General features: G+C 37.6%; 1 protein-coding gene across 1 annotated transcript in view; it reads left to right on the top strand.

Moving 5' to 3' along the window:
- Positions 1-25: 25 nt before the first annotated feature.
- Positions 26-24069, top strand: part of sh2b3 (SH2B adaptor protein 3) — a 35613-nt gene continuing 11569 nt past the window's right edge. The window contains exons 1-2 of the mRNA XM_043239576.1: positions 26-159; positions 9821-10797. Of these exons, the coding sequence (XP_043095511.1) occupies positions 9838-10797 (960 nt within the window). The 5' untranslated portion in view covers positions 26-159; positions 9821-9837. The remainder of the gene's footprint in view (positions 160-9820; positions 10798-24069) is intronic.

Genomic DNA, 24069 nt, shown 5'->3' with positions numbered 1-24069 from the left:
TCGGTTGTCTCGCCACATCAAGGATATTTGTCGTCGCTTGTTGTCGCTGAGTCCATGGAAAGTTTGTGTGTGTTTTTTTTCCTTCCTGAAAGTTTACGCAGGGCTGTTGTTGCGCGCATCCAACATGACAGAGAAAGTAACGGACATCACGGCTGGCAGGCAAGTCATGTTTAATATTTATCGCGGCTCCCTCTGGCAGCACGTGAACGTGTTTAACGGGATTCAGCAAAAGGTTAACTGCGAGTGACATATAATCCCGACTCTTTCGGGGCAGAAGTTTTTTGGTCCGCGCAGATAACGCAGAACGTGAGAGTTTGAGTCGAGAGGGGGGTCTCCCGTCTCTGCTCTCCGGCAGTTATGACACCGCAGTAATTATTATGAAAGTGCATTCATAGTTTCGTGTAACTCATACATTGAGCGTTGAGGTTATTGCGCTGCCGCCTTGTTCCATCGCGAGGTTTATCGCGAAGTTATAATGAACTTGACTCTCGCACGCGAGGGACAGAAGACGGTTTAAAGGGATCACGCAGTTTCGGAGCGCGCGCCTGGCTCGGTCCGAAAGATACGTGAATTACGTACGGATTCTTAGAACTTGCGTCATATCGAATGGGCGATTAAAAAAAAGCATTTTATAAATAAAAAAAATAAATAAATAAACTGCACGTGCTCGCGAGTTCACGCCCGCTTAGAGGTTTCTTAATGAGATCGATTTAAGGCCGGTCATTACGTAATTTTTTGTTACGCACCATATGCATTTATTATAATAATAATTATTAATATTATTCGTGCTAATGCAAAGCGAGCTCATTTGCACAGTCGTGCGAAATGGACGTGTGTGTATGACTTGATTGCAGATGTGCTTTTTAGGTGACTGGAAACGCTGCTCAAGTTTATGATATTTTTAAATAAAAAGTACATTTAGATTATATGACAAGCTTATTTGCGCGCACGTGAAATGGGTTCGTGCACGTTCATGCAAATACGTTTATGTCAAAAATGGGCTTTTCGTTGTCTGTCAGGCTACTGCTTTTATTTCAGTTTATGATGTATTTTATTAATAAAAATAATATGAGATATACTCAGTCGGATGCACATGGGAAATGGGCTCATGAACATGTGTATGCAAATGAGTTCACACCAGATATGATTTTATCATCTGGGCCTCTGTATCAGTTTTGTGATGTTTATGTCAGGCAGATGATGTCACAGCTGGAATGCAAATCGTAAATTGTGAACATCTACTGATTTTAAACTCTTCTTAGTTCATGTGGTTTGACTTGAGAGTGTAAATTTAGATTTCTTATTTTTTGTTAACAGATATTCGAAGACGTCAACGTTTCGCAGTCGTAAAATGATAGGGTTGATAAATAATAAATAAGCAAATAATTTGTCGTGCTCCGTGCGTGTGCATTCAATATTAAATGTTCATTGCATATTAACAAGGTCAGTGTATTTTCGTGAACTGTCTTCTGTTAGCTGTGCAGTCGAGGACACCATTTAAACATCTCCTAAAACTAGTATTTCCCGCCTGTGACCAGATAATCTGCATCTAAACGAACAAATAAATCGTGCATAACCAAACCCTCACCTTTGACTAAACGGCACCAGTCTGGTTCATATCACAGCTTATTTTGCAAACACCTACTTAGACAGGAAGTGCCTATAAAGTGACCCAAAACGTTCTGTTTCGAAGCGAATTCGTCTGATATATTAATAGATTAGATTATACCACAATAATCAAAACACGTATGGCAAATAGATTAGTTGTATCATGTAACCCTGACAAATCCGGTGTCTTGCTGTTACCGGAAGCTGTGTAAAATAGGCTGATTATTTATTTATTTTAAAAATTGTTTAAATTATTGGCATGCTCTGTTAACATTTTACCACACCTGGCCTGTAAATAAAAATAAATAAATAAATAAATAAAAAACTTATATTACTGTCCTTTTGACAACAGAGCCGTTTGGCTTCCTTAACCTTTTTGGGGTAAAAAAAAAAGAAATAAACCACGCACTGTTGAATTTTCTAATGAATGTTATTAAAATGACACACTCATTTAGACTTTGCCCAGTGTTAGTTTGGGCCCTGTGTGTTTTTTTATAATGTGTTTCGGTACAGTTTCAGTTTTTTGCGTCTCTGTATAAGGTGTATAAGAGCTTAACTTTCTTAGATCTTTGAATGCACAGCCGAATACAAAGTGCTGATGCCACATGTTCACATGTAGAAAAGGGGATTCCGTTGCATCATGTGTTGGTCTCGGGCTGTAAGAATCCCCTCGTTCCCACACTTGCTGGCCCCTCGACTCCCGCCCATAGGAACAGTGTGTCGCGATGTGACTGTGTGATATGGTCAAAGGAGCCATAAATGCTCACAGTAGCTCGTTTCTTTTGTGTGTGTGTGTGCGTGTGTGTGTAAGCATGTGTGTACATGCACTTCCTTTTGATCAACCTCCTCGGGCTGTGCAGCCTCATAAAAGCGCGCAAAGCCTCAGTTTATGCACGTTTTCTGCCGTCTTGTTTGGGTTTTTTTTTTGCGCACGCTGGTGTCAGGGAGAGAAAGAAGGGCTATTGAATGAGCTTGTGCCTGCAGGAGAGAAAATTTACAAGGTAGCTTTGTATCATGTTTGCGGTCGAGTCAAGAATGCTGTCATTGTGCGTTCGGAGACGCTGAGAGTTCGACTCGCAGATGCACAGACATCGTCGAGCGCCACTGAGGTGCTGTAATGTGTTTTTGCTCATTTGAAGCCACACTTTGGAATTCCTCCCGCTAAGTGCGTATAGCAAGCGCTCTGTGCTAAAGCAAGCATCACTAGTGCTGTTGATCACTTTTAGAATGAGGGGTGTGTTTTAAAGTTTATGCTAGTTTGTGCTACGGACCTCAAATCAGTTCTAAAAATCAGAACATGGAGGATGATGAACCTACGTGGAAGCCATATTTTATTATTTATGGATCAGGGGCCGGATTTATGAAAACAATCTCAGACCGGTGAGGGCTATGATCAGTCAGCTCCTGAAAGAAATGCAAAAACTGAAAAGATTGATAGCTGGAAATATTATAGCATAATGAGAAGTTCATAAGCTTTTTCTTTTGGTCTGTGCTTTTTTTTTAACCAGAAAGAAAAAAAAAAGCAGTGACTTAAAATGTAAAACCGGAGATTAAAATATTTAAATCCAATTAGAAATCGCTAGAATGATTCTAGTGAATTTTGGGGAAAATTCTTGAATAAATTTACAAATATATTGTTAAAACATCTTAAGGATTCATTAAGAAAATGGATGGCCATTTTTATAGAGATTCTGAAAAAAGGTAATGAAAAAACACTTAAAAGTCACATTTTTGCACTGCCTGTAATAATCATAATAAATATGCACATTGCAACTGGCTTTGTGCGAGTTCAGAACTTGGATGTTGCAGGGGGTATTTTAATTTAAGATTAGTTAGTAGTTAACTTACTTAAGTTAGTAGTATAATTACAGTTTTTTTGGTTTTTTTTCAGGAATTAAAATTACAGTTTGGAATCAGAATATCATTCTAAAGTTAGAAAACAAGAAAAAATGTATTTTTTTATGCCTTTTATTGATATAGGGTAGCAGAGAGATGAAAGGAAGGGATTGCCAGGATTGGCAAAGGACATGAAGGTGGGAATCAAACTCGAGTCACCTTGAATGCAGTTGTACTGTACGTGGACGCGTTAACCATTAACCACTTTTTTCCTTTTCTTAAGAACATAATAGAGACTTCGGGGCTGTTTTGATTTGGTCCAGAACGCAACCACCCAGAAAACCATAGTGACCACCTAGCATTGTGACTGTGATTCATGCATGGGCAAAAGTCACTTATATTTTATTAAAAACTCTACAGTGTTTGATTCTAAGCATAACGTTTGTGAAAATGCATGCTGGTGAAATGGTGGGCATAAACAATGTCTGGACAGTTTGGCCAGCTAGGTCACCGGAAATGTGACGTAAACGCACACATACGCGATGGAGGCAAAGGGGAAACAATCCCAAGAGCCCCTTCTTTTTTTTCGTATCCTGCTGCTCTGGCTTTTTGCAAACCACTCCTTCCCATGATGAACTGTTTTTTTTAATAATTGAATTGCTTGCGTGGTGTGCTGATGAGTTGAATCAAATTTATCAGAATGAATCGCGTGCATCAGTATTGTGATATGAAAATCAGTTTTTTATTTTAATCGCAGACTTCATTGTGGCAATGGAAAAAGTCAATTGAAGGCATCTTAAGAGATTGTCTTTAGGAAGTGATGTTTGTTTTATTAAAAATCATTGAACATGGCGTAAAGCTACGATATGGAACATTGACAGTCAATGGTTGAAAGGAGTACTGCAATTCAGATTAAAAATATTGGACGAAGTGTGTCTCCCACTTCCTCCTCCTCTAGACGCTTATGCGGGTTGCCAAATTGAGGACTTGCGAGAGGAACGATCAACAATGGACGTTGACCAGCTTTACACTGCAAGTTCATGATTAAATTTTCTGCGTTTTACAAGCCTCTAGCAATGGAGCTTTTTAGATAAGATGCCGACCCAGTGAATTTTTTGGCTTCTACGACTGTAATATGATGTATTTTCAGCCAACTGGCCAACCCAGGGTCAACCCTAAAGTCCTGTTGGGTAAATAGGCAGTGGGCGGAGTCACACAAAAAAAAACAGACATTCCACAAATTCAAATTAGAATAACTGGCCGTAGCATTGTGTTTTGGGAAATTTCCTAAATATGTTTCAAACATGAATTGCTCTAATGGTGAGTTTAGGATCTCATTAATATCATCACCTACAAATCAGGGGGTGTTATTTGTTATTATGTGGGTTTTTATGATAATTAATTACTGAAATCCCTATTTGAAATGAAAAGACATGGTCTTGTCAGTCAGTGATTTCATCCAGTGATATCAGCCCCGCATAAATGGCTTATTTAAGTTTTGCTTTGACTACCAGACCCGTCACGCCTAAAACCTTGAAGTCAAAGTTCATATCTGTGTGTGGATAGCATGTGTGTGTATAAGAAAGTGGTCACTAAGGCAGGGTTTCCTGTCTCTGAATAAGCCCATTGCCTGTCTGCTTCCCACACTCTTTATTTTTGTGTCTCGTTCTAGCGCTTGTGTAAAGCGCCCGTTCCGTGTTTTTTTGCACGCTCTTGTTGAGTCACAAGGAGGAAGCAGACATGAGGTTTGCGATTTCTCTGATTCAGCAAAATTACGTGTATGAAATCAGTTTCTGAGACTCGGTATCATCTGGGCACTGCTTTTATTATCACGACCCTACAGTACAGGAAACTCGCTCTGTGCGTTGAGCTTCCAAAGACCCCAGCCGGGAAATTAGAGGTTGCAGATGTAGTGGACTTAAAGTCGAATTGGAATACAAAGCACGGAAATTACACCAGCGTGCACTAAGCTTAAGAAGTGCTTAGCTTGAGTGATGTTTCTGAATGGTATGCGCTTGAGACGGTTAATGTTGCTTGAGAGCAGTGGATTTGTAGAAGTTTCTTGAGTCCTTGATCTCTGTTAAATGTACACAGATATATTAGCTCAAAGGGCCTTTTCATTGGTGATTTAAAAATGAGCTTTTCAGGAAATTTCTCAACAATGTCAATCTGTTCGCATTCTGTTCGCATTATAAGAGTAAAGTTACAAGTCTTCGTTTAATTTATGATTTTTCATAAACTCAATATGTCTATGATAATATGAAAAGTGGTCGTATCTATTGCATAATTAGATGTATCAACATTTATTAGAATTACCTCAGCACCCTAACAACTACATTTAGTAGCAACGACTAAAAACCTTTACAACCACATAGCAATAGCGTCAGGGTGATGGCTCACGAGTGTTATGGACTTTATTTGTAATGTTTTTTGCACTGCTTTTTTTTGTTTTCTATGTAAACATGCGCTACATGGTGCCTTTGACCACTGAACTCACATCTTGTGCCATTGGCGGTGTCTTTCATATGATACAGCGTTCTAAGCAAAAAAAAATTATTATACGTGAATGATACAATGTATATTTAATGTGTGACAGGCCCAGCTCATTTGCTTTGAATAATAGCGACTTGTTTTGGTTTGCATCCATCATGTTCCAAATATAAATGCAATTTAAAAAGCCAAATGAACTGTAATTTTCATATGAAAAATAATTAATTTGGTGAATTTTCAAAAACCTTGGCTTTACCACATGATTATTTAATTTTATACAACACTTTGATGTTCTTTTATGTAAAAAATAACCATATTATGGATTATGCTGTCGTAAAACCATTTATAAGACTAATATTTGAGCCCAGAAAGAGCACAATGGTAGTTAAAGCTACAAAGTATATGGAGAGAGGAAAAGATTAGTGCTGAAAAGTTAATGGCGTGAAACAAGAAATTTGAGAACAATGAAGTGGCTGCATGAGTGGAGGTTTAAAGATTGGTGCAATCGTGCAGTGAGGATGAAAAGAAAGCAGAATGATGGGGCTTTTGCAAGAACAGGAATTTAACATGCTTGCACGTGAGGGATGAGGAAGGGAAAAAGACGGTCAGAGAGGAAGTGATGTTAGTCTGTTTGGAGGTTGCTGAGTCATTAGTGGGCCGGATGATCACTGATAGAACGAACACCCGGGGGCCAGCGCAGGGGGCGGCACCGCATCACACGGCATGTGCGCTGAACAACAGCACGCGCTCCGCGGGACGGCCCGTGCTGTAAACACCACGCATGTCATGCATTCTGATGAAAACATCAGCTTATGACTGTCTAGGCTGGTTAGGTGCTAGTCTGACCAAGAAAGTCTTGCTGGTTGATGAGATAGGACATTACTACATGACTTGTGGAACACAAGTTGAATTTGCAATTGCAAGATGGAATATAAATGGTGCCAAAATCTTCCTAAGAAAGCATTTTTTTCCCACAAAAATATTTCAGTAACACTTTATTTAAAAGTTACTCTTTTAGTTGCTTATTAGCATGTGTATTACTATAATATTAGGCATTTATTAGTGCTAATTAAGCACATATTAGTGCCTTGCTCTGAGCAATTTGTATTTTGGTTTTGCGCACCTAAAGCAGAAAATAACCTGTATTTTCACTTGTTAAAACTCAATGCATTACCCAAAAATTGGCTGTACGACATGCTAATTTAATATACAAAAACATTTAGGTTTGATTTCCATAAAATATATGACTGTTGCCGTGATATATACTACAGTAAACTGAATCCTACTGTGATTTAAGATGTTGGCCGTGATGCCAAAATTGGCATTTTTGAGCAAACCATTCCTTTAAGCGAGGAATCATTGTGCACAAACCACTACACCAGCAACACATTTTAAAGATGTTTGCGAACAGTTTTGGTCATCTTGTCAAAAAGAGCTTAGCTTTGCACACCAAAGAAAACAGCTATATGTGTGATGGGTGTTCCTCTACTTGTGTAGGTTAATGCTTCCTGTCACCCAATAAGACAGCAAAGAGCTTGTGGTACAGTCTATAGAATGGTCCCCTCCTCTTTTTTTGCTCTCTGACTATGCGACTGTTGTGGCTTTTCTGATCTATTGCTTTCTTGATGTACTAAACCTTCATTTTGTCATGCTTCAGGGCTTCCAACGGAACTTTAAGAACGCATTTGCTTCTCACGCAGAGTTAAACGTTCACAGGCGTCCGAGAGGGCCGCGCGCTGGTAAATGAGGATGTGGGGAACGAGAATGGGGAGATTGGTTCCAGTTGTGTCGCAATACGTCTGGTGCAGCACGGCACCCGTGTGCAGATTTTTGTTTTGTTTTTTTTGCCTCAAACAAACATTTCCCCTCCACTGCAAATGGCGACTGTGATCTGATTGCAAAGGTGGTTTTGCACCACGTGTGGAGGGACTGCGCACATTCACGAGCTGATTCCGCATCGAGAACCGCGGGCCCGTCGGTGACTCGTATCAGATGCCATTGACACTTTCAACTTCCTCGGTATTTCTCTGCACATCAAAGATGTCCTCACAGATATTTCTGCCTCTGACCTGTGGCATGTTATAAAGCAGTCTGAGCGATATTAGTCACTCTCTTCCTGTACTGCAGAGCTGAATGAGCGAGTAAAAGTGAAGAATCTGTATCGTTCCAGCTGAGTTCAAGAAATGCCGTCAGTGATGTGGTGATGAGCTAAACTGATACGCTTTGTTAGCGTTCATAGAAACTTGGATTCATTGAACAGTTTCGGTACACAGATTCCTGCGTCAGTAGATGCGCAGCGTAAACAAAGAGGTGAATTGTTTCCGCATGGTAGAACATGAAAACTTTTCTTGACATATGAAAACCAGTCTCTTTGACACAATATTGAGAATTTATTCTAACTAAAAAGAGGATTGGATGCTAAATAGTAATGACAGATCTTATCTTTTGTTTTTGTGACGTATATGAGAAAGATTATTGAATAAATATGTAGGGTGGGATGTTGGTTTAAGTTCTGCATATGTATTAAAAATTCAAAATCTCAGTTCTGTCCCCAGTCTCGACATTGAGAAGTGAAAAAATTCCTTACTGTGAATATGAATATGCACACATTTTTTAGGTCCGCATAAATATTCATCACAACACCATACATTCACATGGTGGTACATAATGGTGCAAATAACAGTAAATCGAATACCGCAAATCTTAGAAAATGATGTTGCAATTAATTTAAATGCTCTTCTCCAATATTTTTTTTCTGAGAAGGAAACGCCTACAAAAGCGTATGCAATACAGGCATCCGCATAAATCACTCTGTCCATGCTAATTCCTCGCTGCACGTTTTTAGTAAATCCGGACAGTAGTTTTTTAATGTTAAAAAAGAGGGTTTGTGTTAGTAAATGTGGCCGCAAGTTCTTTGATGCCACTCAACGTTTGAATCAAGCTCAGTTGAATAAAGGCTTTTCAGTTCGATTTAGCCATCAATACAGTTCTAAACAATTTTAATGCAAGCGTAGCTCATGAAAATGAATAATGTATAGTTTTGTTACTGCAAATCACTTTCTATGTAAATATGCAGCACCCATGTTCTAAATATATACATGTTAACCTTTGCTTGAACATACTGCGTTAGCTTCAAAATAAGGCTTAAATGAAGTGTGAATTTGATCTTTTCGTCATTTAAGTGTTACTCCACCCCAAAATGAACATTTTGTCATTAATCACTTACCCCCATGTAGTTCCAAATCTGTAAAAGCTTTGTTTCTCTTCGTAACACAATTTAAGATATTTTGGATGAAGACAACACACGGGATACGTCTTCTACATGTATTTATGTTTTAATTGGAATGACACCGCAATTGTATGTCACGGGTGACACAGAAGTATAGAATATTTGTGTGCAGCGATACTCTCTAAAATGGCGCTATAGTGCCAAATTAGTTGTTTTTTGTATTCTTTCCATACAAAAATGATATTCCAGTCGCTTGAACCACTGATGGCAGATGGAGTATTCAGACGATGTCTTTCATACTTTTCATACTTTTCTGAAGCTTGGCAGTCACAAGCCTCCCAGTTTTCATCCAAAATAGCCTAAATTGTGTCCCCGAAGACGAGCAAAGATTTTACTGGTTTGGAATACTATGGGGGTAAGTGATTTAGTGACAAAATTTTATGGTGGAGTAACCGTTTCAGCAACTTGAGGCAGTGCTATATTGTGAATGCAGCCATATACAACTATACTTCAATTGATGCCATTAGGGTTGCAACGTAGCAGAAACGTTGGCTAACCCCATTTTGTACCTTTACAACCCAAGTCGCAATATAACACCGTCTCATAATTTGTTGCTTATCGATGCAGTTTTTAATGTTGTTCATCTGTTGTTCGCAGTGATTCCCTGCTGTGCAATGAATGGTAACACTGTCCAGCAGACCACGAGCACTGCACCGTCCATAGCACCTCCTTGTGGATGGAGGGAGTTCTGCGAGTTGCATGCCAGCACCACGGCCCGAGAACTTGCCCAGCACTACCGGCGCTTCGCCAGAGAGCGGCCGGTGCAGGATGTGGTCCCACCAGAAAGTTTCTCAAAGCAGTTCAGCGCCCTCTTCCAGCATCACTTCAGCTGCGAGGTGGCTAAAGATGCAGAACCCTCCCTGTGGCCACCACTGCCTCCTCCCTTGCTGCCCATGACTGGCCGCTTACGCATCACTTCCTTCTCAGGAGTGCTGGATTACCGGGAGACCGCACGGCCAGGAGGGACTCCGCGAGTTGCCGTGTTGGCGCCCAAACCTGATGCCGCCGGTGTCCCTAGAGAACAGGAGCAGTTGCTGCGATGCTCTGCTGCAGACACTACACGCAGAACGAGGCATCATAGCCAGGAAGACGAACACTTGGAGAGGAGGACTGGGTCTGAACGATACTCACCCCCTTTGTTTTCCTTCTCTTCCCGTAGTGACGTAACCAACTTTTCTGTCAGGGGATTTAGAGAAAGCGTATGCCGGTTCTTTAAGAAATCCCCCCAAACCGATGAACCTTCAGGTGGTTGCCCAAGGGACGATTCGATCAAAGGGGGGCCCTCGGCAACCATTGAATGCACCTCTCAAACACCGACCCAGACTGTGCAGGTACCCGCCCATCGCGTCTCACAGAAGGGTGCGCGATGGGAACGATGGAATCTGTTGAAAACTGTGAGACGGAGGCAAGACACAGGAAGTGTTTGTAAAGAGGGGCAACTGCTGTACCTGGAGGTGGATGACACTATCTCAGACACTCCCCCACAATGGCTGCGCTGCCGCCTGCAGGTCAGGAGGACCAACGAGCACACCGCTAGTGAGAGGTACCAGCTGGAGCTCTATGACCTACGCAAGGTAAGATGAACTTCATGCATCTTTAAGGAGTGCTGTTGTTTTTTGCCTGATTTGATAATTGTATTATTTGTAGTTCTTGTTGGCTTATAATAGCTTGGTATGTTGGTCGGGTCTTTTATTTGAGATTTTTTTTGAAGGAGGTCAACCACTGAAAAAAAAAAGGAACTTTTTTGAAAATTCTGTCATTTACATTAATATATGGCAGATCAGGATGTGTTGCACGAAATTTGACATCAATGACAAATCATGCAGTTACAATTGTAAACACTTTGGAATATTATGTTTATATAATATAAGATGAAATTCAAGAGCTATATTAAAATATGGCAATATGTTGCAAGAATTTTGTTTCTAATCATACTAGAAACAACTGCATTTATCATTTTGTGCGATTTGTTTTGAAGCATTGTATAGTTTAATATGAATGCAAATTAAAAGCTATGTTGTGTTTATTTAATAAAAATGTAAAGTTCTTTCACATTTTTTCAAATGTGGCATGCCAACGTGGGTTGCCAGACATTTAATTTGATTGAAAAATCACAAAAAAACTTTTGCCATTAAACCTGGTGTAACTTGTCTTGAAGCATTATGCTATATCTAAATAGGCCTCTGCAAATATGAATGGAATTGAAGAGCTCTGTCATGTTTAATAGAAAATGCTATTTTTTTAAGCATGTGTTGCATATTAAGTATGTTTGATGTTTTGATGTTTGAAATTGTTGACGTCACATCTAAGGTGGCTTGTCTTGAAGCATTATACATTAATATATCTGAAGTAAACTTTGTATTGTACTTGTATTTCATTTGCATAAATTTAAATATGGCATGTCAGTGAGTTCAACTCAAGTCATGCAAGAACCAGTTTTTTTTTTCTTTTTGTGTGACTTGTTTTGAAGCATTACATCTAAATATATACAAATATGAATGACTTCATGCACATATTTAAATATGTCACACAAGAACCAATTGCACTTGTAACTGTTGACTTGCAGCATTATGTTTAAATATATACAACTAAATGAGATTTAAGAGTGTTTTAGTTAATTAAAAAATCATATATGTGCAAATATGGCAGGTCAAGATATGTTGCACCAGGTTTCATGTCAGTGGCATGTGAGAACTAATTGGGTTTGAAAGCAAAAATGGTTAGAAGGGTTATGAGGCCTTAAATTTGAGCTATTGTAGAGGGGAGGATTTTCAGCTAATAACAACTTTTAATATAATATTTAGCCAGTTTAAAGCAAATTTTGCATTCTGCTACATTTATTCTTTTGTGCTACATGGGTTTAAAACAAGGGTGAGTGAATGATGGAAATGGCATGATTCATCTAGTGTGTGATATTTTCACATTTACACTAATTTAGCCTAATTAAGCCGCCCACGAACAGCCAATTTGAAACAGGATCTGATTGATACTGTTATGTGTAATGAAACTAATAAGGACATAATTATGGTTTTGTCTGCCTTTTCCTCTGCCTTGCTCCATTTCTCCTGGTTACACAGCATGATAGCCTAATTGCTATTACTTTTGCTAGTTCATTCAGGCAACAAATGACGTCTGCTCATTTTAGGGGTCAAAGCACGGCCATTTCAAGGCTCTGATTGGCTGCTGAGGAATCTTGGCAGAAATATCCAGGACTTGCTCTGAATGTCTATATAAGGGAAAGGCAACATAGGCCAAGAAAGTTCAAACACTTAAAGTGTATACACTCCAATAAACGTCAGAAGCATGCACACATGTTTTAGTTTCAAATTAGCGATGCATTCAACGGTTCTCTTTTATTTTATGAGTTTAATTATCTTAAAGAGAGAAACATGAAGGTGCATTATAGTTCGTTTCACTGCATGCATCTTACGCGCTGGTGTGTGAGGCTGCATTGTACACTAGTCCATGCCTCGATTCTGTAACTGTGCACTCTGTGTTTGGTGTGTTCACTACAATAGCAACAGTGAGGGCAGCTATGCTAAGAGAGGAAGCTGCAGGCTGGCTGATAATTTCTTTGCGTGAGAAACTTTGTTTCAGGGAAGTCCTAACTTTAAAACCAGCCTGTGCACAGCAGATAAATTAGTATGATTATCTACTGTCAGATTTCACAGAAGTGTTGTTTTATTATCAAGTGAAAAATGACTAGCTAGACTAAAGACAAAGTACTAGCATATTGTGTGTATGTGTGTATGTATGTATAGCAATGTGGCAAATACAGTTTAGTGTCATTTTGTGCAAACATGTAGGACTGCAGAAAGCCACAGATGACCAATCAGAATCAAGCGTTGGAAAGAGTGCATTGCAACGTACATGCATAGCAAAGCTGGACGGTTTCTTGCTTTCTTATGTGTATGTGATGCTTTTTGGAAGGTTTGAGATACATCTGGTGCTGGCCTCAAATGATGTTCATTAAACAGGGCTGGAGACCACAGACCTGTAATTGCAGATGTAGTCTGAACAAGTATGGTCGAGTGCTTAGAAAGTTTGGTGAGTGCTTAGAAACCTAAAATGAAAAGAAGATGGACACCATGAAATCCAGTGGTGTGCAATGCATTTGAGCTCATGAAGTGTGGATTTGTGGATTGGATGAAGCTTTAGAGACTTGCGTTTGTGTCGTATGTCAAAGTCTTCTGATGTGGCTTGTTGGTGTGTGATCAAGCGAGAAAGAAAACATGCTGTATCAAAGTTTGATTTCAGATTTTGCAATTATTTTTGTGTCTTGTTTTTCCAGCATTATTTGCTGTACAACAATTGCAGCCAGTGCTGTGGAAAATATTTCTAATTCTAGAAAACCGCATCCTCCCATCTGGAGCGTATTAGAGCTTCACGGTGACCTTATGCACATGCAGATGCTCACACAACTACATCCAGAGTCATTTCAACTCTTTAAACAAGCCAACAACTGAATAAGATCAGCAACACAGTATGCACAGATTTAAACGGAAACTAATGTGCAATTGCATACAATATACGGTAGTTGTTTGTTGCTTTTTTGCTTACATATTCGTATGGTGGAATATTGATAGCACATCTTGAATCAAACAAACTAGCTCTGAGATGATTCACGACTTGCTAACTTACATAAAGCAAAAAGTGAGCTAAAGTTAAAAAAGCTAAAAAGACACTGTTCTCTATGAAGAAAATGAATGGATTTTTACTTGCAGAACCTGATTGTTAGGCTCTGTTTACATGCCCTCGTATGTTTTCCATTTGACTTTTGAAGAAACGGTTTGAAACGTGACTGAAACCCAAACCGAGAATCAAAGTTTCATTTCTTAACATGATCAAGAGCTACTCTGACCTCGTACCCGTCTTTATCAATATGAAAATCTGCAGATTGATAAGTAGGCCACATTCATCAGTCATAGCGAAATTAGACATGTCCCTTTTTCCCCGAAAGCATAACACTTGACAATTTAAAACCAAGAATTATATCACACAGAAAGACGCAGACAGCAGCAAACGCTCTGATGCATTTTCAAAGATGTAAAAGCACGCACACATAGCTGCGGAACGTGCACTGGTTCACATGATGGCGACATCATTTTTGATTTAAATCAAAACTGCAAGTAATCATTTTCCTATGCATCAAATTTTTATCATTTGCGCGATTTCATTTGAATCGCATGCATTGTTTTCAGTGCGTTTTTCGAAACTTGTACTTTCACGTCACATGTGGTCCGTTTGGGTCTCAACCCAAAACCGACTGATCATTTTGCGAAGTTCATATTATTAATACATTTTGTGTATGACATTTGTTACTTGCATGAATCAATGCTCTATGCGGTTACAATTACTTATAAAATCAGTGTAGAATAATCAGAAGTTCCAAAGAGTCGTCATTGTGGGATATGATCATTTAAATAGCCTAAAATGTATTATGGTCAGGCATTTGTTATACATCACGCTTCATTTATTTATTTTTGTGTATCCATCCGTACACATTCTTTGGCCTTTTTAATAATTCAGTGTTTTTACACCTCACAGTTTCCATTAACCGACTGGTTTGTTTTGTCTGTGATCTGCTGGTTTATTTATTTACTGATGTAGCTGTCAGCATATCTGATTCACACTGGAAAACACACTCGGCGTCTGCAGCATCGGGACTGAGATGAGATCCTTTGTTTGCTTTGCATATGACACTTCCTCATCTTCGGGTGGTTGTGCGCTTTTGTGTAAAACACATTCACCCAATACCTTAGAGCTGTGTGCTCAGAGGACAAACATGGCCATGTGGGTGGTGGGTGTGAAACGGCCCCTGCTCAAAATATTGACTGTGTAACATTGCAGTGTCGCCTTTAATTCAACAGCACAGCCCCATGACACCCGTGTTATGCATCACCGAAAGCTTATTTTTTTGGACCCAGCCACCGTTGAAGGCCCCAGTGTGAATATTCACAACAGCTGTGCGGTGTGTGAAATACTTCATACTGTGAGTTTTGGGTGATTTTTTATAGGTCTTAAAGGATAATTAGTCCTAATGGAAACACTTTAGTACAGAGACTAGGGCTGCGCAATTAATTCAATTTCTAATCGCAATTACAATTACAGATGCCAAAATCACATAATTTTGTTCACAGCGCTCATTAATTGTAATTAATTGTAGTTTTAGGGTAGCATTATAATACTATGCATATTTGTACATTTTTATTTGAAGATAAAAAACAATTCGACGTATAGTTCACATACATGCCAAATCCTACCCAATACCTGAACTTAACCTTACTAACAAAAAAGAGGTTTTTTTTGGTTTTTTTGTAATGCAATGTTTAATGCACTTTCAGGTTCAAGAAACACATTATTGTTATTTCTCTATACCCCCAAAGTGCATGGATTTTTACAAAGCTCGTCTTTCTGAAAAGCGTGCTCTAATTGGCCAGCTATCCAGAGCAATGTGATTGGTCGAATATGTCAAGGAAGTAGCGGAAATGTTATGCATTTATGTTATGCATTTATGTTATAAATTTCATCACCATGACAACCCTAATTTCTAGTTATGTCCTCTTTTGGAAGCACAAAAAAAGCAAACAAAACACAGCGTTGGCAATAACATTTTTTAACACATCTTTTTTTGTGTGCGTGGCCAGTTTGGCCAGTGTTATGCAAGTCTTCCCACACAGTGATGTAGACATGGGTGCGTGTTTAAACGAGACGTTTTAGGAAGTCTTAACTTTATAAAGAATATGCCTACGTCCCAGTGTGCATACTATCCATCCAGTGATATTAGTCATTTTCAATACTATTTAGGGCAGATAGGGCGGATCGTATGCACGTTGGGACGCAGGGTATGTTGTTGGTTTTAAGACAATAGTTTTTGCAACTATTGGGATCTTATCTGTGCTCAAACAGCTTGTAACAACCCAAAGAGAAAGGCAAACTTGAAATCGCATAATATGACCCCTTTAATAAACAGCAAATTAAGATTATTGTAAGATAATTATAAGTTTATTGAGGCAGAAGTCATAGTCGGTGGTTTGTTAACGGGTTAGTTCACCCTCCCAAAATGAAATTTGGTCATTAATTACCGTAAAACCTGTAAGACCTTTGTTAATCTTCGGAACACAAATTAAGATATTTTTGATAAAATTGGAGAGCCGTCTGACAGCAACACAACTGAAATGTAAAGGTCTATAAATGTAGTAATACATTGGTTAAATTTGTTTATTTTTTGCACAAAAATATTATTAATCAACCATTTTTTTTTTTCCTTGAGTTACGTCTTCTGCCATTTTGGAGAGTATCGCAATGCAACGCACGTACGCATGCTTTAACGTATTTGACATAATCAGCCTTGTTTACATTTGAGGGAACGTGTGCGTATGTGTTGATACTTGGTGAAAAACGGCAAGTGCTGGTTCAGACTGTTAACCTGGGAATCCCAAATTCCAATGAGCTGTAATTTAGAATTTTTCTTTTTTATTTGCCGCTATCATAGGTCTTGTCCAATTGTCAGTAATGTTACTCATTTAAAACCCAATAAAATTTAATATGCGTCGGTATTCTCTTATATATTTTCATATGTACATGCTAAAATAAGCACATTATTAGAATTTTTCCATAAATACTGTTACAATTTTTTTTTTTACAAAAAACAAGTAGACAATTTACTAAAGTTTTATGTTCTTTCTAGTGACATCAAATCACTTTTGTGAATTTCCTTTAATTCAGACATCTTAACGTCTTTGACCCATATATAATACATTACGCAATTCCTTTGGTAAAAAGACAAGAATTTTCTTCCATAGAACTGGCTCACATGACTCCCGTATTGGACTACGCCGGCTGTGCTACAGGTTTGTCATTGCCTGCTGTTCTGAAAAGTGTAAAGAGCTCAATTTGTCATTTCTGTATCGGTGGTCTTCTGTGCATCAGGATGGGCAGAGGCTATCTCAGATGCAGGGTTTACAGTTTTGATCCCCTGACATGAACACATGGTGTTTATGTTTCTCATTGTGGTTTTCAGTGTGTTCATGTGTAAAGCATGTCTGGGCTCTTTAATTTGTATATCAAAGGTTTGCTGGAAGCATGTTTGCGTAAATGCAGTGAAGTGTTGTGCAGTGTGTTTTTTTTTCTCTCAGCTAACAGCTGTTTAAAGATGGGTCTGTACTGCAGGTGGCGACGCAACGCTCCAGTTTTGATGCGTCATACCAAGACTGTTTCAATTCAGTATAGATGCTGTTGATCATCGCAGTAGGTGTATTTTTGATTTGTTGTGTTTGTGATGTTTACTGCAACACTAATTTAATGTATATGGCGGTTACAGTCTAGACCTTTTCATAATAAATCAAAAAAACAATTTGCTTCAGCATAAATTTTTGATTTTGATTTTTAAATATGCTAGGCAGATATTTAAATTTACATTTTAAATTATTACATTTTTTATTACTTAAACTTTGTGCATCGTCTCAATGCAAATTTAATATATTTTTAATGAAATCTGAGAGCTCACTGACCCTCTTTAGACGGCAACACAACCGAAATGCTTTATCTGTCTATCTATCTTTATGGCTGGGTGATGCATTGTGATAATATCGCACTCACGATAAGGCAAAAGCTGCGATAAGTAGAAACTCCAAATACACCCTGCAGAAGAAACCCAGGAAATGCCTGTCACTGCAGCTGAGTAAACACAAGATTTAGCTGCTTTCATTGATTTAACGTTACAAATAAACACACAACTTGGGAAATATATGGCAATATACTTGAGTTCTTCTTGTCATAATTTTCTTTAGAATATGTAATAATGCAATGCCTTTATTATCGTTCAGAATACAATCAAATATGTTGAGTGTTGTATTCTGTAAGTGACCACATCATGTCACAGAAGTATGTTTTTTTGCTGCTCCACCTGAAAACAGGTGATGGAGCTTAATAGCTTTTACAGGTTTACTGACAAGATGCTCACAGCTTAAAAAAAGACCAAAATAATCCAGCAAAAAATTCTGAATAAAACTGAAAAGTTTTAACGATAAAGCTTTTGTGTTTTGAATAAAGATGAGAAGCATATTATATTTTACTGTTCTGTCATATACTGTATGATGGAGATGCTTATTATTGTTAAATAATTTGTTAAAACTTTGCAAGGACAGTCTGGTGCTTCTGACTCACAACCTTTTAAACAGTGAAGGGTAATGCTTGGTGTTTGTCGATTCTTTAGTCACGAATGTAGACATGTCATTCTAATCAGTAATTGTGACTTTAATAGATGCAACACCTTGTTTGAAATGGCTTTTATTGTTTTTGTGTAATAATTTCAGAACACGATATCACGTTATGGTAAGGGGAGTAACATTTCCGTCATGTGCTTGAGGCATTCGGCCAATCGCAACAAACTCAATAGCTGGCCAATCGTAGCTCATCTTGCATCTCGGAACGGTGAGCTTTGTGAATAGATGCGTTTCAGGAAAGTGGGGCTTAAAAAAGAAGCATTAATATACAGTATGTGGAAAATGTTTTTTTGGCACATTAAACCGCATAAATATTTTGCATTACACCAAATACACAAAATAATGTTCTTTTTAGCAACATCATATGACCCCTTTTTTTTTTTTTTTTTTTTTTTTTTTTTTTTAAAACCTCTAACATACCCCAAATGAGAACATATTAGATTCTGGCATGCAGCGAATCACTAGCAGAGCAGTCTGGCTGTGATAGATTATAAATTCTATATTGCAAGCATTTGTGGGCATTGTTGCAACTCTTTATGTTAAAACCTGCAACCGCTGAGCTGGTATACCTGACCTCACTGAGCTACCCATGGAAAGCACCGCTCGCTCCCCCTCAATCTCTCTCTTTCTCTCTCTCTCTATTCATCTCTGTGTCTAGTTGTGTGCATGTAGGTGCTGTGGTTCAGCTCCTCTAGTCCGTAAACAGGATGCTCGCTCGACCTGTGTGAATATAAAGATGAATATGAGTAGCTGTGTGTGTGTTTTATCATGAGTGTACGCGTATTTTGCCATGTTGTGTCATTGCGCTCGCACTGTGCATTTATTGTGAATAAGCCAGTAAATATTTCTATGTAATTTAATGGCTAATGCTTTTTGTCAGCATTGCTATTGTTGCAAGCAAGCAAGCGTTTTTTTTGTATCTGCAGCTGCAGATAAACTGAATTAAACAATGAGGGGGAAAAAATTAACTTTGCTAAATGCATTAATGCATTTTTTTTCTTTCCTGCAGTGCATTTAATGCAAAAAAGCACTTTATGCATTAACACAGCTAGCAGTTGATGCCAAGTGGTTTTGCTAGCCGTTTCAGATCACAGAAAAATACATTTTTTCAAGTAAAATATTTGTCCATTTATCGGGAGGTTTTGACTGACACAGGAAACTTGCTCTCTTTTTTTTTTCTTCTGCTCTTCTCCCTCTCCCTCTCACTATCTCTATGCCTTTTTTTCATGTGTATTTTCTGAGTACTAAAGCTGTGGTGGGGCTTTCGAGAGCAGCAGTAAAGGTCAGAGTGATTGACACTTTGTTTTAGCAGCGCACAAGGAGTGAGAGAGAGAGAGAGAGAGAAAGAGGGAGGTAAATAAATGGAGTGTAAAAATAAAGGCTGTGAATACCATGTGCAAACCATTCTGACCTAGGAAAGGATCAGTCTTTAGCACAGCATGCACGTTTGTACAAATGTGTGAGTGTGTTTAAAAAAAGAAAATGGTAGCTTATATGCTAAAAAACTAACTGTCAGCACCACTGATATACTGAATATGTACTCAAAAAATATTTTCAGAAAATGTATATATATATAAAAAAAAATTTAATTAATGAAAATATTAGTAAAATTTTAAAATGTATATGTCTGTAGGGATTTCATTAACAGTTATTTCAATGAAAAAGCATTAGTTGGGGAAATGTCAGTTCTATTAAATTTTAACTTGTAAATTACAAAATGTAAATTACTGTTATATATAATTTTGTCAGCTGGTTAACAATGTCTTCTTACTCTTTTTTTATAGTTGCTGTTAACCATTTAACAGCTTTACTGTAGTTACATTTTTACATTTTAGTCGTTTTAAATGTTTCTATAAATATAGTTGTGATGTTGTGATTTTATTTCTAAATTGAAATTGTATTGTTTTAGAATTTTTATAGATTATTTATAAATATTTTATTTATGCTTGTCTGTGTGTATACAGTTTATTTTTTTTATAATTTTAAAAACTGTAAAAAAAAATTATAGTTTTTAAAAAAAATAAATTGTGTGCGGGTGCGTGTAATATATTTTGTGATGTATTTTTATTACGCAGATCAGGATGATATACAAATCTGTACTTCATTCTCACAAAAGATCACCACCGAGACATCTCTTTCTAGTTTCGCTATTGTGTTGTCAGCTTCATGTCATTTCTAGATTCCTTTCCGATCGTTATTGTTAATTTCATTACGTGACTCATTTTGAAAGGTAGTTCTGAAAATGTGAGCAAAAGCAAAAGTAGCTATTAGGAAGTGGAGTTATTCAGATGAATGGTGTGGTTGTTTGTTGTGGCATTTTAAACGGCACTCAAACACAACACACGCACAATTAAAATGTGTGTTCAATGCGGTAACACCAAAGTTCATCTGAGAGATAAAATTAAACTTTTTACCGTGAGGCTGAGACATGAATTCCTTACGCAATTTTTAAGAAATGTAAACGTTAAAGCAAGTTAATGACAAATAGACTGTGAGGTTGCATGAGATGCCAGCAAGGCCATTTCCACGGACAAGCTGTTATTATACATTAAAAGTCAAGTTGGCTGGACTCAGAGTCGCAGGAAATGCACTTCAAACTTGTCAGAAAACAGATAAACAGCATTCTACGCAGCTTAGCGAAACGTTTGTGTTGTGTAGAGCGAGAGTAAATATTCCAGCCTCCAACAAACAGAATCAGGGGCCAAATATGGTCATAGAAATCAAGCTAATGTGGATTTCTTCAGTTTAAGAGCTGTCATGATTTTTCACACGCGGCAGGCAGCAGTTCTGGAAGTCACTTTACAACAGCGTCGGGGAAGCTAGTGTGAAAACTTAGCTTGCTTACGTTAGTTATAGTTAAAGTACAGTCAAGCTACCCTTGCAAAAAAAAAAAAAAAAAAAAATGTAGTTAGGCACACTAAGACACTGAACCTGGTGTGTGTGTGTGTGTGTGTGTGTGTGTGTGTGAATCAGTTTTGACCTTTACATAACTCATGCTTCTGGTCTGTGTACTAGTTAATGCATGTTCTGTTATTAAACATATAGAATCAGTCTGTCTGGGTATACATTTGTTTACTAGTTTCGTTCATCTTTTAGTTTTACTCTTATTTATGCCAGTGCTAGGTTTTTTTATTTATTTGTAATCATGTATATTAGTTAGGGCTGGGCAATTTGAACACTTTTCAGAACCGATTCTCAAATTTATTATTATTATAATTTTTTTTTATTATTCATTTAATTTTTTTGCAATTTTAACTAGTGAACTTAAATATTTACCTATAACATGGTTCAATTTTTTCTTTATTAATCCTTTAAAGAAAATGCTATTCTAAGTGTATCACACATGGAGCTTTCAACATCATTAAAATATTGAACAAATCACTTGTTAAATGTCTTTGCAAAACTATATCCTGCACAGTCTTTGTCTTATGTCTAGTTTTATGTTCAGAAATAATAGGCAACAATGAAAATGCTTTAAAACTGCAAACTGCACATATATCTCTACAAGCTGTTACATTTCTCTTTTTCATTTATTAGTGTTCTACTCTATTTCTGCCGTGTAATTTCTATGTTTGCTGCATATTTTGCACTTTCCTGTGCACAGGAAGCTCTTGTCACCAAGTCAAATTCCTTGTTTGTGTAAACATACTTGGTGATTTTTACTCTTTCTGACAGTATAAAACCGGTGGGCTATTAATAATCATCGTTCAGTAGTGCAGTAAATGATGCAAACATTAAATTTCAGATATACGGTAGTGGTTTCTCACAGGTTCTTTTATTGCGCTGCTTTTCCGTAGTTTCTTCTCTTTAAACGCAGGCTCGTTTGATTGTTGCACTCGCATCTATTGCAACATCACCTACATTAAAAGTGCATATTTATCAACACAAAAGTGCATTATTTGTGAATGGTGCCTCGCAATATTAGCAAGTCAGTCACCTGCGTTAGTCTTGGTTATTTATGCCCCCGCAGACACGCGGTCGGATCTTAGTTTTTTCTTTACTGTTACCACCGGCATATTAACTAGTTGTGTAGTTCTGGCATGTGGTAATGTTTATATGCAAAATAGCAATTCCTCAATTAAAAAAAAAAAAATATCATTGCATAACATTAAATTCAAATTTATAGATACAATCGGAAAAATCGTCCAGCCATAATATTAGTTTTATGCATCTTTTGTTTGCAATCTTACAAATATAAAAGAATCTTGTTCACAACGTTAAATGTAATAATGCATATGTAATAAATAAATATTTATTTATTTATTTATTACATATGCATTATTACATTTAACGTTATAATGTGTCTATGCCTGTCTATCTAGAGCTGTAATTGTAATTTGTATAGCTATGATATTATTAATACAGTTGTCTGATTGATTTCATATTCTGAAGCATTCAGAAATCACGCAAAAGAAAATTAAGCTGTTTTACTATGATAAAGACATGGTCAATTTTGGTAGGGGTTGTGATGTCCCCGTGTTTTTTTTGTTTCTTTTTAGTTTTTTTCTCATCAGTTATATTCATTAGTGTTGTGTGTTGTACGCTACATGTAATTTTGTTAAATGAATGTTTATTGCATATATTTCAGACTCACCGTTAAGGTGTTTGTGTAAATGACGCTGAACACCTTCTATATTTGTTAATATTTTAAAGGTGCTTATGATGGGCTTTGGTTCATCATGTGACTTTTTAATAAACACCTGCATTTGGTGGTTATGTGTACACCTTTGTATACCTTTTGCATTTCATAGGTACAAAACAGATTTCAGTGCTTTAATAGGTTGGTATATTAACATTATTATCACTTAATGAAATTACGGTATTTAACTGTAAATTTAACTTAACTTTATTACCGTAACAGTTTAAATGATGCACTAATCATCTTTATTCAGCAACTTGTACGTGTATATATTTTTCTTGCATTTTCTAAGTCTTTTTTAGTATTAGTTCTTTGAAATCCACCAATGCAACATCAGAGTTGATTATACGGAAATATGCTTCAAGTTTCATGCATTTGCGAAGAGAAATGGAGAAGAGAAACTAATCGTATATTTTACCATATATGTGTGTGGTGTTTAACTCTTCAATCACTTCTTGTTCTGGAATTAGTGCAGAAGTGAGCGTATTTGTGTGTGTGTGTGGATGTGAATGAGTCAGTGGTGTTTTCTGCCCTCCTCTATGTGAGAGTTGAGCGCAGTTCAAAGAGGAAAGGTCGTAATATTACAGCACCGTTGATTTGGCATGAGCCTGTGCGTGTGAAGCTATTTTAAGTAGTGATTCAGTCTGACTCACTCACGATGACAGATTCGGTTTAAGAGAGAAAGACCTTGTTCATTCCCAAGTCTTTGATGTGTCACAACTTACGGGACACGTCCTGGAAATTCCTGCAGCTCCGAGCGTCCGGATTCATTTGCAGGTCTCACAGCTTCCCGGAATCCGCTCTCATTTTTTCCCAAGGAGATTTGGTGTGTGTGTCTGCGTGCGTGCGTGCGTGTGTGTGTGTGTGTGTGTGTGTGTGTGTGTGTGTGTGTGTGTGTGTGTGTGTGTGTGTGTGTGTGTGTGTGTGTGTAGGCGTAGGTCGAAGGTTACAGATCACGGGTCATAGCTCCATTCTCTCTT

The sequence above is a fragment of the Puntigrus tetrazona genome, chromosome 5 (assembly GCF_018831695.1).
Source record: "Puntigrus tetrazona isolate hp1 chromosome 5, ASM1883169v1, whole genome shotgun sequence".
NCBI lineage: Eukaryota > Metazoa > Chordata > Actinopteri > Cypriniformes > Cyprinidae > Puntigrus > Puntigrus tetrazona.
The sequence above is the reverse complement of the archived record's forward strand: the minus strand, read 5'-3'. Positions and strand labels throughout refer to the sequence as shown.